General features: G+C 37.7%; 1 protein-coding gene and 1 pseudogene across 2 annotated transcripts in view; one reads left to right on the top strand and one right to left on the bottom strand.

Annotated features, from left to right (window-relative positions):
- The window catches only part of MAPRE2 (microtubule associated protein RP/EB family member 2), a 159,352-nt gene extending 154,197 nt beyond the window's left edge, over positions 1 to 5,155 (top strand). For both annotated transcript variants that reach the window (XM_077810307.1, XM_077810306.1), the window contains one exon: positions 1,971 to 5,155. In XM_077810307.1, the coding sequence (XP_077666433.1) occupies positions 1,971 to 2,042 (72 nt within the window). In that variant the 3' untranslated portion in view covers positions 2,043 to 5,155. The remainder of the gene's footprint in view (positions 1 to 1,970) is intronic.
- A 3,261-nt stretch (positions 5,156 to 8,416) lies between these two features.
- The window catches only part of LOC144260123 (ethanolaminephosphotransferase 1-like), a 50,358-nt pseudogene continuing 45,773 nt past the window's right edge, over positions 8,417 to 13,001 (bottom strand).

The following is a 13,001-nucleotide window of genomic DNA, read 5'->3' as shown; positions in this document are numbered from 1 at the left end:
CTAGCCATGAAGGCTACACGTTCTTTTTTTTTTCCCCCCCTTCAGTCTATGCCTAGATACTCGTGTAATGGCATAACTGAGGCTTTATGAAAACCAGCAAATACTGGGGTATTTGCAGTAAAATCATGAGTTGGCAACGCTGCTCAGACTGTTAGGAGCCATCATTGAATTTTAAGAGACTTGACCAGGGTAGGTGAATGACAAATCAGGGAATATGTATCAGGAGCTCTCATTTAGCCACATCCCTTATCAAACTCTAGCTTGCAGATAAACTACCTATTCTTTAATGTCCATTCAGAGGAACAATATGTCACGTAATGCTGTGAAAACCAACAGCATTGTGGGGGGAATAATCCCAGCTCCCATCAAGCACAAACTGGTTAAAATAAAATCCATATATTAACTAGTAAATGGGTTAATCCGTTATAATTAGTGCTCTCAATTAATCATAGTTAATGCATGCAATTAACACAAAACAAATTAACTAGATTTTAAAAAGACGCAATCGCAATTTTAATAGCACTGTTAAACCATAATAGAAAACCAATCTTGGATGTTTTTCTTCATTTTCAAATATATTGATTTTTAGTTACAACACAGAATACAAAGTGTACAGTGCTCACTTTTTATTATTTTTATTACAAATATTTTGAGTGTAAAAAAAGATAAACAAAATAAATTGTATTTTTCAGTTCACCTCATACAAGTCCACTCAGTCCTACTTCTTGTTCAGCCAATCGCTAAGACAAACAAGTTTGTTTACATTTATGGATGATAATGCTGCCCGCTTCTTATTTACAATGTCACCTGAAAGTGAAAACAAGTGTTTCGCATAGCACTGTTGTAGTCGGCATTGTAAGGTATTCATGTGCCAGATATGCTAAATATTCATGTGCTCCTTCATGCTTTGTCTTGTAGGTGCTAAAGTTTTACATTGTTTTGTTTTTGAGTGCACGTATGTAAAAAAGAATAATAATAATTTCTACATTTGTAAGTTTCATTTTCATGATAAAGAGATTGCACTACAGTACTTGTATGAGATGAATTGAAAAACATGGTTTCTTTTGTTTATTACGGTGCAAACATTTGTAATAAAAACAATATAAAGTGAGCACTGTACACTTTGTATTCTGTGTTGTAATTGAAATCAATATGTTTTAAAATGTAGAAAAAAATCCAAAAATATTTATAATAAATTTAAATTGGTATTCTGTTTAACAGTGTGATTAAAACTGCAATTAATCACAACTATTTTTTTAATCTTGTGATTAACTCCAATTATTTTTTAATCGTTTTGACAGCCCTAATTAGAATGTAATTCCATGGTAAATCTGTGCTTTCCCCAGCTATTAGCTGCAACCCATGCTCCCTACTAGCTACAAGTCAAATGATACTTGAGAAACACAAAACAGTTTACTACCTTGCAGACATATATTAAAGTGGATTTGTCTGAATTGTAACCTACGACCGATTGTGCAGTTTTAACTTGTTTACCACAATCACGTACTACAGGCCACTGCAGCAGACCATATTAAACAGGGTCTTATCCCAGTTTTAAGTCTTTAAGTAACAAAAGAAAAGCTATACCAAAGTGCTATGAAACTTATTTTTCCATAAACCTGTTATGAGTCCTGCTAACTAGTATGCAACATTTATTCCACTGAAATAGTCTCTTTTGTACTGGAAATGAAATTCTTCAAATATTAACCCCTTAGTCCCAAAGGTTCATCCTGTTGTATTAAACAGACATACTTGCAAAATAGTTTCGATATTGAGAATGAAGGGGATGTGGGAGTGTCCAACACAGATGTCTTGCCTTGGTAGCCTTGAAATTATGGCTACCTGTTGTCCTCATACTTGAATGAAAATTAGGAGCCAAAACATAGACTAGGTTTAGTGCTATGGTAATATATCAAATCAGGAGTGTGTTCTGTTGAAGTCTTTTATTCTTTTTATTTTTAAACATGCAGGAGAGCCACACAGATGAGCATGAAGGCGAGGAGCAGGTTCATGAACAGCCCCAGCAGCAGGAAGAATACTGACCTGTCCAACATCTTTGACAGTTTTCATTCTGTATGGGAACTTTCTTCTGGAGAAAGGAATATGTGTGGCCTCAAACTCAAAACCAGTCACTCCCAGTCTGCCATTAACATTTATGTACCGTAGTGAGTGCAAGCAAACCACTGCATTCTGTACCCATATTTTGCCAAGATGCATTTGCAGAAGTCTTCTTTCAGTGTGTCTACCTGAGAGGTCGTAGGGCTACATCACCTACTGTACATCACTGCAACTTCACCACTTGGCTGCTTGAGATTTGTTCCACTTTTTAAAAAATATATATATTTATTTTTTCTTTTTGTCTTAAGTATGATACATTTGTAATTTGTTCTAAAATGTTTATATTGGCATCTCTTGTGGCAAGAAGTACTGTACCACTAGATGTGTTTGTCACTTGGTGGTGCTTTGGTATTTTCAAGTACATCTGCCTCGGGGCATAAATTTGGTCAAACAGTTGGAACAAAGGGATACTTTAGAAGTGATACTCAAGCTATAATGATGAGGTATGTGTTGTGGAGGGAAAAGGCTTATGTGACTCATATCGTTCCTATCCTGTATTCACAAAAGAGACGGCAAAGCAACGGTTTCCCTAATAAAGATTTAAACCCCCCTGAGTGTTTTACACCAAAGCATGTTAGAAAGCTGCACGATATGTTTTTATTTCTGGAAGATACGTGTCTACTTAGCTGTTTGAAAGTCCTCTCAACTTCCTGACTTTTCAACAGGACGTTTCCCTGCTTCTTTCTTTTGAAGGACCTGTATTTATTAGAAATTCTGTCACTGCCTCCAGCTCAGTGCTGATTCGGGAGACAACAGTCTCCTCTCTCCTGCAGCTGCATCTGCAGAATGCCATCTCTGACCTTATATTCTGCCTGCCACCCCTACAAATGAGGATCAAGTGGGTCAGCCATTCCTCTTTCCTACTCTTGCTGCCTCTCCCCTTGGCCACACACATATGGAAGATGAAGACTTCCTTACTGGGGCTAGGCATATCCAAGGTTGATGTGCTGCAAACCAGCTGCAGAACCAGTCCTGAAACTCTTAAGAGATTCTCCTTTTAAACATGAAATGATTTGACTACTGATTGAAGGCATATTTTCCCCATTGGTGCTTAGGCCACTCTCTGCATGCTTAGTGAACCAGCCAGAAGTCCTGTTAGAGGTAAACACATTAGCAGGGGATCACCTGCAAGGGACAAAAACAGTTCTGCAGGCTGACTGACCTCACTGCTGGATAGGTTGGCCCAGTGCAGAAACAGAATTTAGAGACTTCTGTGCCAAGGGTGTTTCCTCTTAATTAGGGTACTTGTTATCCTGTTCTAAATTATGGCATTTTGTAGGCAGAAATATAGCATAAAATACATTTAAAAGCATTCCTTATTTTTAAAAAATCTTAAAATAGCACATTTTTGGTCTATTTCTGAATCAGTATTGCCTTTCTTTTACACTTGGTGTTCCTGGCTTCCATCGCTTGATTTCTTAATTCTAGATTTATTACTTCGGTTATTTGATTTGGCAGGCACAAGGAGAAGTCGCATCCCAGGCTACTATCATTGAAAAGCTCAATAAAACCTTCTGAATGCTGTATCTTTTTTAAAATCTTTATGGAGTTGCTTTACTGATTGAGCTCCGGTACTAAATTTATACTGTAGCAGAAGGTTTTTTTAATTCAAAAAAAATCTTCAGTTCTCAAATCTTTTGCAGCAACGTTAATCTAATTTAGTTAAATGTGAGCAATCACTCCTACTGAGTTTCATACTACAGCCAGTACATAAAATACCTTTAAACATTAGAACAGGTGTTTCCATTTCCTCAATTGCTCCCTCGGCTCAGCAGCATAGTATCCAGTCCCTGTGGGTTGAAAGAGTTTTCTGGCCCTGACCCCAGCATTGACCTCACTTCCTACCCAATAATAGGTAGTGAAAGTGCTGTACCCTGCAATGTAGTACTTTCATTGCTATTTTTAGTTTAATTGATTTGCTTGGTTTCAATTAAAATCCTATATGTAAAGCAAATTAAAAAGTGAGGAGTTTTTTATAAGGATATAATGTCAGCATTTAGGGCACAGTTCTTAATTTTGTCTCAGAAATTTCCATTAGCATCTGGGGAAGTTCTGGTGGCGCAAGAAATTCAGGATCAGACCCTACCCTGCTACTGGCATCAGCACCAGATTGTGATCACTGATACAATTCCATCATCTTCCCATTTATAGGCAAGCAGACATTGAAGAGGTCTTCCTTAAAAAGTGTTTTTCCAAGGCTGCAAAATGGTTAGATTTTTCTGCTTGCGAGGTGGTTCTCGACAAGGCTACTCTACCCTACCCTTTTCAGCTATAAGTATAAAAAAAGCCAACCTGTCCTTTCCTCCCTTTCTTCCTACTCTGCCTTGTAATTGGTCTGAGGAGTATAACCCTTTCACTGCTTTGTATCAGGCAGGAAGTGATTGATGTAGGGCACAGGAATGGTAGTTACCTTCCCAAGCCAGAGAGCCTCAAATGTGGTGAGGAGTGATACTCTGGAAGGGGATAGAGTTGTCCTCCTGCCCGGGTGAGTAACACCATTATTCCATTATGGTTTTAATATGCATTTGTAATTACTTTTACTAAATAGCACACCATAAAGCTTTGGTTATATATTAAATGTAAACTGAAAGGAATGTAAACATATGTATTGTTAATTATAAATAGATAAGTAATGACATCATAGATGCAAAAAGTCTTATTCAGATGTATCACTCATTTTACATTACCCACAAATTGTCGCATGGTAGAGTAGATTTTTTTTTTTTGGTCTCTGAATATGTGAATAACTTGACTTGCGTTTATCTTTTTACATATTTAATAAAAAAAAAGTATATGTTAAAATCTGTGTAGCTCTAGAGACTATTCAAAACAGTTTAAAGTGGTAGTTTTCTATTTATATATTAAACTGTTTCATTATTAATTGCAAATGCGAGCAAGGGAAAAAAAGCCAAATGCTTTAAAAGGAAATGTGGTTCATGATGTATGTAGAAATCTCTTTTCAGGAGCCCAACAACTGTATCACCCTTCCACAAATCTCAGGATGAGATGAATGAAAATATAAAAAAAATAAAATAAGATGCAGATTATTCTTTTGGCAAACTTTTTCCAGTTTCAGAGTACTAAATCTCTTGCAGCTGTAGTTTAGTTTGGATGTAGGTACAGCAAAAATAAACTAAGAGGTGAAGAGGGAATATTATAGTGAAGATCTACAGGGAAATTCCAAATGGACCTTTGCCACAGAGGTCTAACGGTAGGGATGCCATCTTAAGTGCAATCTCTAAAAGATTTAAATTGGGATCAGAAATACTTGCTCTGTGTGACGAAATAGCTGAAAGAATGCATTAAAGCCAGCTCCATGGATCTGACTCAGTGTAGTGTGGGAAAGTGTGTTAGGTATTTGCTGCTAAGCCTTAGGGAACACTACTGGGGGGCAGGGAATGCTTCCCTTCCTAGAGGAAGGAAGGATCTAATCTAAATTGCTCTTGATCTCCACCTAGAGGTTTGCTTTAATGTTTCATCACAGCTTCAGAGAAGGCTGCTTTGTCCATCCATTCAGCATGAGGTCAATTCAGCTTCTTTAGCATGTACTATAACAGTTCTTAAATTACTAAATTTTGGTGGGGAAGGAGAACAGAAGGCCATGGAGGGGTAGGCAGAAACCTCATTCAGACCAACCAGATTTAAGTTCTTTGTCGCAGTGAGAAGATTATTACGATAGATGCCCTTCATCAGAATAGGTAAGCAAATCTATGTTCCAATGTCTAACATGCCCCATCATAAAGAGTATAAATTTCACTTATTAAATAACTTTCATTTGAAAATGATGGTGAAACTAACCATCTGTTGCACAGATGTACCAAGTAAAAGGAGGCACGGTGTCCAGTTTATCTTCTCCATAGTCCTTAGCAGACCTTGTGAAAAGTCAGTCAGTGCTCATACTGCCCTGCTGTGAACAAACCACTCTATTCCATTTTGTTGAATCAAAGTTAACTTATTTTCCAAGACATTCTCTAACAGTGTAACATACACTGTACAGTACATAATCTGCATCTATACTTCAGTTTGCCCTAATGTAGCTTGACAGTTAATTTAAAAAAAATGGATAAAAATTGCATATGTGATATAGCTTCCACATTAAATACTACAAGGAATTCATTTACATTAAAACTCTGTGCTATGCATTTTAAAAAATCAATATAGTAGAGACCTGGACAGGATGGTGGCGTTTCAAGTTTTGTCTTTTAAGTTAGTGAACTATTTTAAGGTACTACAATACAGTGCACCAAATTAAGACACTTTTATGTACATGTACACTTCCAACGGTTTACAAATAAATTGTGCGGGGAGCAACAATGCAAAGATAATGATCCTGATATAACTACTGAGGTGTATATTTCTATTACACATACTTTTCATACACTGTACTTAAAAAATTATGATCTGCTTGTATTCACCCAAATATTTTCCCGATATTTTTTGATGAATGGATTTAAAAAAAAAAAAAAAACTTCGAAAATCTACAGGTGTCAAAGTAGGTGAGAAAATTCTGTTCCAATATATAAAGTATTTGAATTAATATTTAATTCCATCAAAGAATGAGACTTCAGAACCTTTGTCTGAAACTTCAGTTTCTTACCTACATGCACTCAGGGCTTCCCCTCTAGCATCTCATTAAATACACAACCCTTTAGACCTGGTAGGTGCAGCAAGTATTCCTTCATGCAGCACTGGAATCCTGCTCTGGAGACCCCAAAAAGGCTGGGGCAACCCAACCCTCACCTTCACCTCCATAGATGGAAGGGGACTCGTCATTCAAGGAGGGATAGTAGAACTTTCCCTAAGTAGCTGACTTAACCATTGGCTTGAATTGATGTGATGCAAGCACAATTGACGCACACCTGAATACCTTGGACGAGTCAGAAAGCCTCTTTGGCTAGGACAGCGTGTGAGAGGAAGAGAGCCCAATCACAAAGGACGTAAACTTAAATAAAGTAAGCATTTTTCAGTGAAGGACGAACACTTGTATTTTTAAATATCGCCGTAGCCCTCCTCCCACTCCACCCCCAAATTCTTATTTCCTGTGTAACCTGAGTAATGTACTTTAAATAGCAACAGGAATTTGCAACCCTGCTATATGCACCAGAAGATTTATTGGCCTAGATAGTAAAGAATGCAGGCAAAGAACTGATTAGTATGTATTGCATACCTAGATGAGGCTGAAAAAAATACTGTGTACAAAGGATCTAGCAGGCCACTCACTTTGTGTCTATTTGGTTTTTCAAATTTGTTTGCCCAGTTACTCTCGCATTCAGGCCCTACCTTCACAACAAGATTAGGCTATGTCTACACTACAGCTTATGTCGGCATTACTTACGGTGCTCAGGGGTGTGAATAAACCACCCCCCAAGCAACATAAGTTACACTGACATATATCCCTGATATGGACAGCACTATATTGGTGGGAGAGCTTCTCTCCCGTCGGCATAGAGCATCTTCACCAGATGCACTGCAGCATGTGTAGACAAGCCCTCAGAGAATCTTCAAAGCCTTCTAGTGTACAAGTTTTCTTTTCATAAACAACCAGATTGGAGTGGGGTATATTGTTGTTTCTTAGGTAAGCACCAACAATGTGCTTTGTGCTGTATAAGACACACATGTAAGAGCAATCCCTGCCCTGCAGAGCTTGCAATCTGAATAATATAGATCAGACAAGGATCACTGAGAACCAAAGAGAGTATGGGATTTAAAGGATCTTTTTTGCTTGAAGTTTCCTCATCTGATGCTCTTCACTGATTAACTTGAGGTAAATAAAGCATTTGACATGGGTTAGTATTTGGGGGGAGTGTCGGAGAAGTGAGACTTTAGGAAATGGAATGTGGCTGGCATATTGGAAGTTCCACACAAATACAGCATCACTTAAGCAGGCACAAACATATGAGCCAGGGAAGGAAGTGTAGGGGACATCAAAACTGGCTTCATTGGTGAATGGACAGGATAGAGAGAGGGCACAATTAAAAAAGCTCAATGATGTAGTATCGCCTAGGACTGATTTGTGCAGGGTTTCAAAGGTAGGGACAAGAAGTTCAAACTTAATATTCTGGGCAAAGAGGAAGAAGATAGGATAGGCAACATAGGCAGCAGAATGACTAGCAATACTTTGATCACTGGACTAGCTTTCTCTGAAGCTTGCTGAGTAGCTCATTGTCTCAGCTGTTTGCATATCGAGCCCATTATACTCTTTGGTTATTTTAATCAACAAAGCACCACTATTTTCATCATAGAAACACAAATGAGAAGCTCCATGGTAAGGTTTATGCTCTGGTCACAGCAAAGATGTTCATTCTTGAATGTGTTTCTTCAACAAAAAGATGTAAATGTTGAAATGCTTACTCAGCTGCCTCCCCTAAAGATAAATTAAAGAGGGTTGCGTGTTTTGATGAGAACATTATTGTACCTGCACAAGAATTCCAAGTCTCTGTATTCCCACTCACTGGGAGTTTTAGGTTTGGAATTCTAAGCATTAAAGCTAGTGAGTTTTGATTTTAAATTCCTCATGTAGTGTATTGATGAGAGATGAAGCCATTGGGGACTAGATTCACAGGTGGCAAAAGAAGTGAATAGAATTAGGCCCTCTTATGCCAGCATTGAATCTGGCCCAAGTAATTCAGATCTAATCTGTGCTATTTTGGCCTGGATTGACAAATGTCTTAAAATCTATTACGGCACTTGCATCCACACACTGAAAAGGGAACATTTTTTTCAAGGCAGGAAGCAAAGCTTTCCCATACAGTGCAGCACCAGGTCTTCAATAAAAGGATGTCAACTGTATATTTTCTAAATGAAATTTTTGCTATTTGGGACATTTGCTCTTAAAGCAAAGTCAAATTAGGGCATGTTTTAAGGATTATTCTACAACATTGGTAGGACAAAATGCTATTGACTGCAGAAGAATGAATCTGATCAGTAACGCAGATGGTGATAAATGCCAAAAATAAATTCAAACGGTATCCAACTAATCTGAAAGCTTTGGGAAGATATTCCTAGAACACACACACAATGACACCATGGTACCTCTAACGTGGGAGCTGGTGAAGGAGGCAACATAAATTAAATGTTTGAAATGCTGCTTTGCACATTCAAAACAAAATGACCATTTTTTAAATATGTTTTGTATTTTACTCTGTTTTAACTTCATTGGATTAATCTCCTAGCGAAGAGGCTGGGGGAAGTGCAGGACACTCATAAACTGTTACATAAAACCAATCAACAAAGATTATGACTATGATAGGCTTAGCTGATAGTAATCTCTGTCCCTGCAATATTTTGAGCCGCTAAAGATTCTGTACTTGGGGGCAAGAGATGCAGTGCCCATAATGAACAAGTTTGTTTTCCTTTGGACTAAAGATAAATACACAGCAAAGAATGAATTAAAAAAAAATTCAAAGTATAGCATACTGCCACACTTGTATGTTATTAGTAATCACACCAAATCTGACACATGTATCTTCTCCCTACTGCCTCAGCTGTAACTTTTTCTATACCTGCAATTATTAATAAAATTATAAAAAACATGTATTTACCACACAAACTCCATAGCGTATGTGAGCAGCTGTGGCTAACGTAGTGAATATGGTAAGTGCCATTTCCTCATTCTTGCCCAGGAGCCCTGTTACCACTGCGTAGACCACGAGAGCTCATGGAAACAGGAGCCAGTGGAAAGCTTCAGATCTGGTGTCACTTATCTGGCAAATTATCAGTCTGCACTGTTAGAATAATGTAATCAGTCAGGTAAGATGTATTGGAGCAATTTATTTAAAGGAAGCGTGTTAATTTGTCTGCTAGAGTATTTTCAGTTGAAAAAGCGTGTGGCTTAGGAAACATGGGTAGTTCCAAGATGGGGATTTATCATAAATGATTGTCTTTGCTCCTTTATTGGCTGTGATTTTTACAGCACTTTATTACATGTAATTTAAAACATACAGTACATATCTTTTATGGAGACAGTGTTTTGACATGTTACTCTTTGAATTTAAAAACAACTTTGCATAAAGGGCAGCTTGTTTGACACTTGTTTTCACAAACTCAAAATGTAATACTAAATCAAACTTAAACATTGGAGCAATGGATCTCAATCCATGAGAAGGATCATGGTCAAAGTGATGGACTGAACATATAAAGTGCTGTATAAATCACAAGTATTAGTGTTTTAGTGAGATCTGAATACTGTAATACTATTGGTCTCCTATGTATTTTCACTACATGAATTTTCATATCCTTAACCAAAGTTTCTTTCAGCTTGAAATGACTAAATACCAAACCATAGACAAAATTTTCAAAAGCACCTAAGTCCCATTTTCAAAGGTGACTTAGGTTTCTATGGGTCAGCTTTTAAAGGTATTTAGGCACCTAAAGATCCAGACAGACTCCTAGTAGGATTTTCAAAAGCACCTAATTCAATTGGTTCAAATGGAATTTAATGGGATTTTGTAAAGCCACTGGTTGCATAACTCCCATTAAATCAATGGAGTTAGGAGTGTAAGTGCTTTTTGAAAATCCCATGAGGCACCTCTGTACATCTTTAGGTGCCTATATACTTTTAAGAATTTGGCTCCAGGCCTGGTCTAGGCTTGAAAATTAGATTTAACTTAGCTACATCACTTAGGGCTGTGAAAAAATTTGTGCCCTGGGGAATGTAGTTAGGTCAACCTAACCCCACTGGTAGGCACAGCTAAATCAACTGAAGAATTCTTCAGACAACCTACCTACCACTTCTTAGAGAGGTGGATTACCAACAAGGATGGGAAAAAACCCTCCATCAGTCTGGGAAGCATCTACACCATGGCACGACAGCAGCACAGATGCAGTGCCATAATTATGCTGTAGTGTAGACATGGCTTAAGTATCATTGAAAGTCAATGGAGCTTAAGAGCCAAAAACATTTTTTGAAAATGAAATAAGCTCCTAAATCACTTATGCACTTTTGAAAATTTTACCCCTTGTCAACTTAAGTTTGGCTCAAAATTGAAATGTAGTAAAAATTTGCATTTTTATAAATCCTAAAATCAATAGAAAAACTTCCACACAAAAAAAATCAAATGAAAAGTTCATTCCCCTGTAGTGTTTGAAATCCAAACACTACAGTATTACGACTCTGAAAGTAAAGGTGACACTGACTTCACTGTTTCATTGTGGAAGCTTAAAAAATGGAAAAAATAAAGTATGTAAATTTATTTCACATTCAGTAATTTAAGGTGTAATTATTAATAATGCAGGTAAACACACTGGCTTACAATGTATTATTGAAGTTGACAGTGTCCCTTTTAAAATACAATCCATTTTAGAATTCACTTAGGGAGCTGTGTTGTGCTTTGCAGTATATCAACAAGAGTAAGTTACCGTAATCTTCTTATTACATACATAGTGTCTTTTTTGCTGAGCAACTGCGTATATCCAGAAGGTGGAATATGTATTGTTAATTATGTTAAATATGATTTTCCATTAAAACTGATTTGTTAAATTCTCAGTGTGTTTGTAATGTTTACTCACATTATTCCCAGTTTCCATCACAATAAATTACTTCCATTAACGTAAGGCATCAACAAAATATATTGTGCATAAAGAATTGTAATTGCAGTCATTTACTAGTTCTTAGATATATTGGCCAATAAATAATATACTATTTTAAACCTGAACTACTCTAGTCACTACAGATGACAGTAGAAAAAAGGTTAGAACTGAGTTTGTCAGATAAAAATGGAAGTGGGATATTAAGACTCTTCTGCTGATCTAACCCATTTCCCTCAGAATCTTTTCCTACAATCTATTCTCAGTGCTTTGGTTCCATTTAAACTAGCTTTAGAAAGGTGGGTTCCACTATTCCCATTCCACAAGCTAATTGTGTTAGGAATATTTTTTGATAGGTTAAAATTTTCGTTCTTAATTCCATCCTGTTAACCTCATTCCCATGTGTCAACCCAGCTAATTCCTCTTTCCTTAATGTTTACACCTTTCCAATGCTACAAGTATTTTTATTTGACTTGTATTCCCTACCTAGACCTCAGTTGGCCACACGACATATATATTTGTCTTTATAAGGTTATTCAGTAGCCTCTCTTTTTCTATTCTATGAGTATTGTTACCATTGTTTTAGTATTTATTATTGGGTTCAGGAAAAACTGGCCAGATTTAGACATAGCCTGGATCAGAGGCTCTAGAGAGAGAGCAGAGCTGAAGATGACGCCCTGGTTATGGGCCTGAGTGGTGATGATGGATGGATGGTGTCCATTGTGGGGACGGGGAAATGGTTAAGAATTCTGTTTTGGCTATGATGATCTTAAACATGTACGTTTTCCAGTTGTCTTATATTTCAGTCTAGGTCCTCAGTCTTCTCCCACTTTGAACTCCCTGTTAACTGCCTCCACAGTTATGCTCACCTCCGCCCCATCCGTTTGTTAGCAGCGAATCTGAAATCCCCCAAGCAGTTGCAGTCTCCACGCCCAGCTCCATGAGGAGGTCCAAAAGGGCTCAGACTCTCCCATCCACCATCCTAAATCCTCAGTACGAAGTGTTCTGTTATTCTGAATGGAAATCTCTACCTGTCTTAGGGGAGTTTCTACGCGTGACTGTAGTTCAGACAGAAGTATGACATTTGCCTTTTGTGACTGTGTGCTCAGACCAGCCAACGATGTTGCCTGAACATTTCCCAGGATGCCTTTGAGATCCCTCAGTGGAATCTTGAGATCCCTGAGTGGAATAGAGGGAAGAAAGTTTTGTGCTTCAAACCAGAAGAGAAGTGGGATGAATGCAGTGGTTCCAAGGCTGTGCTCCTGCCCCTGCCAAAGGGGCAGGGTGTGTGGGGGAGGGGCAAGAACTGTCTCTTGGGGATGAGTTGCTGGTAGACACCTTACCTTTTTTTTTTTTTT

The sequence above is a fragment of the Eretmochelys imbricata genome, chromosome 2, assembly GCF_965152235.1.
Source record: "Eretmochelys imbricata isolate rEreImb1 chromosome 2, rEreImb1.hap1, whole genome shotgun sequence".
NCBI lineage: Eukaryota > Metazoa > Chordata > Testudines > Cheloniidae > Eretmochelys > Eretmochelys imbricata.
This window is presented reverse-complemented; position numbering and strand designations above follow the sequence as displayed.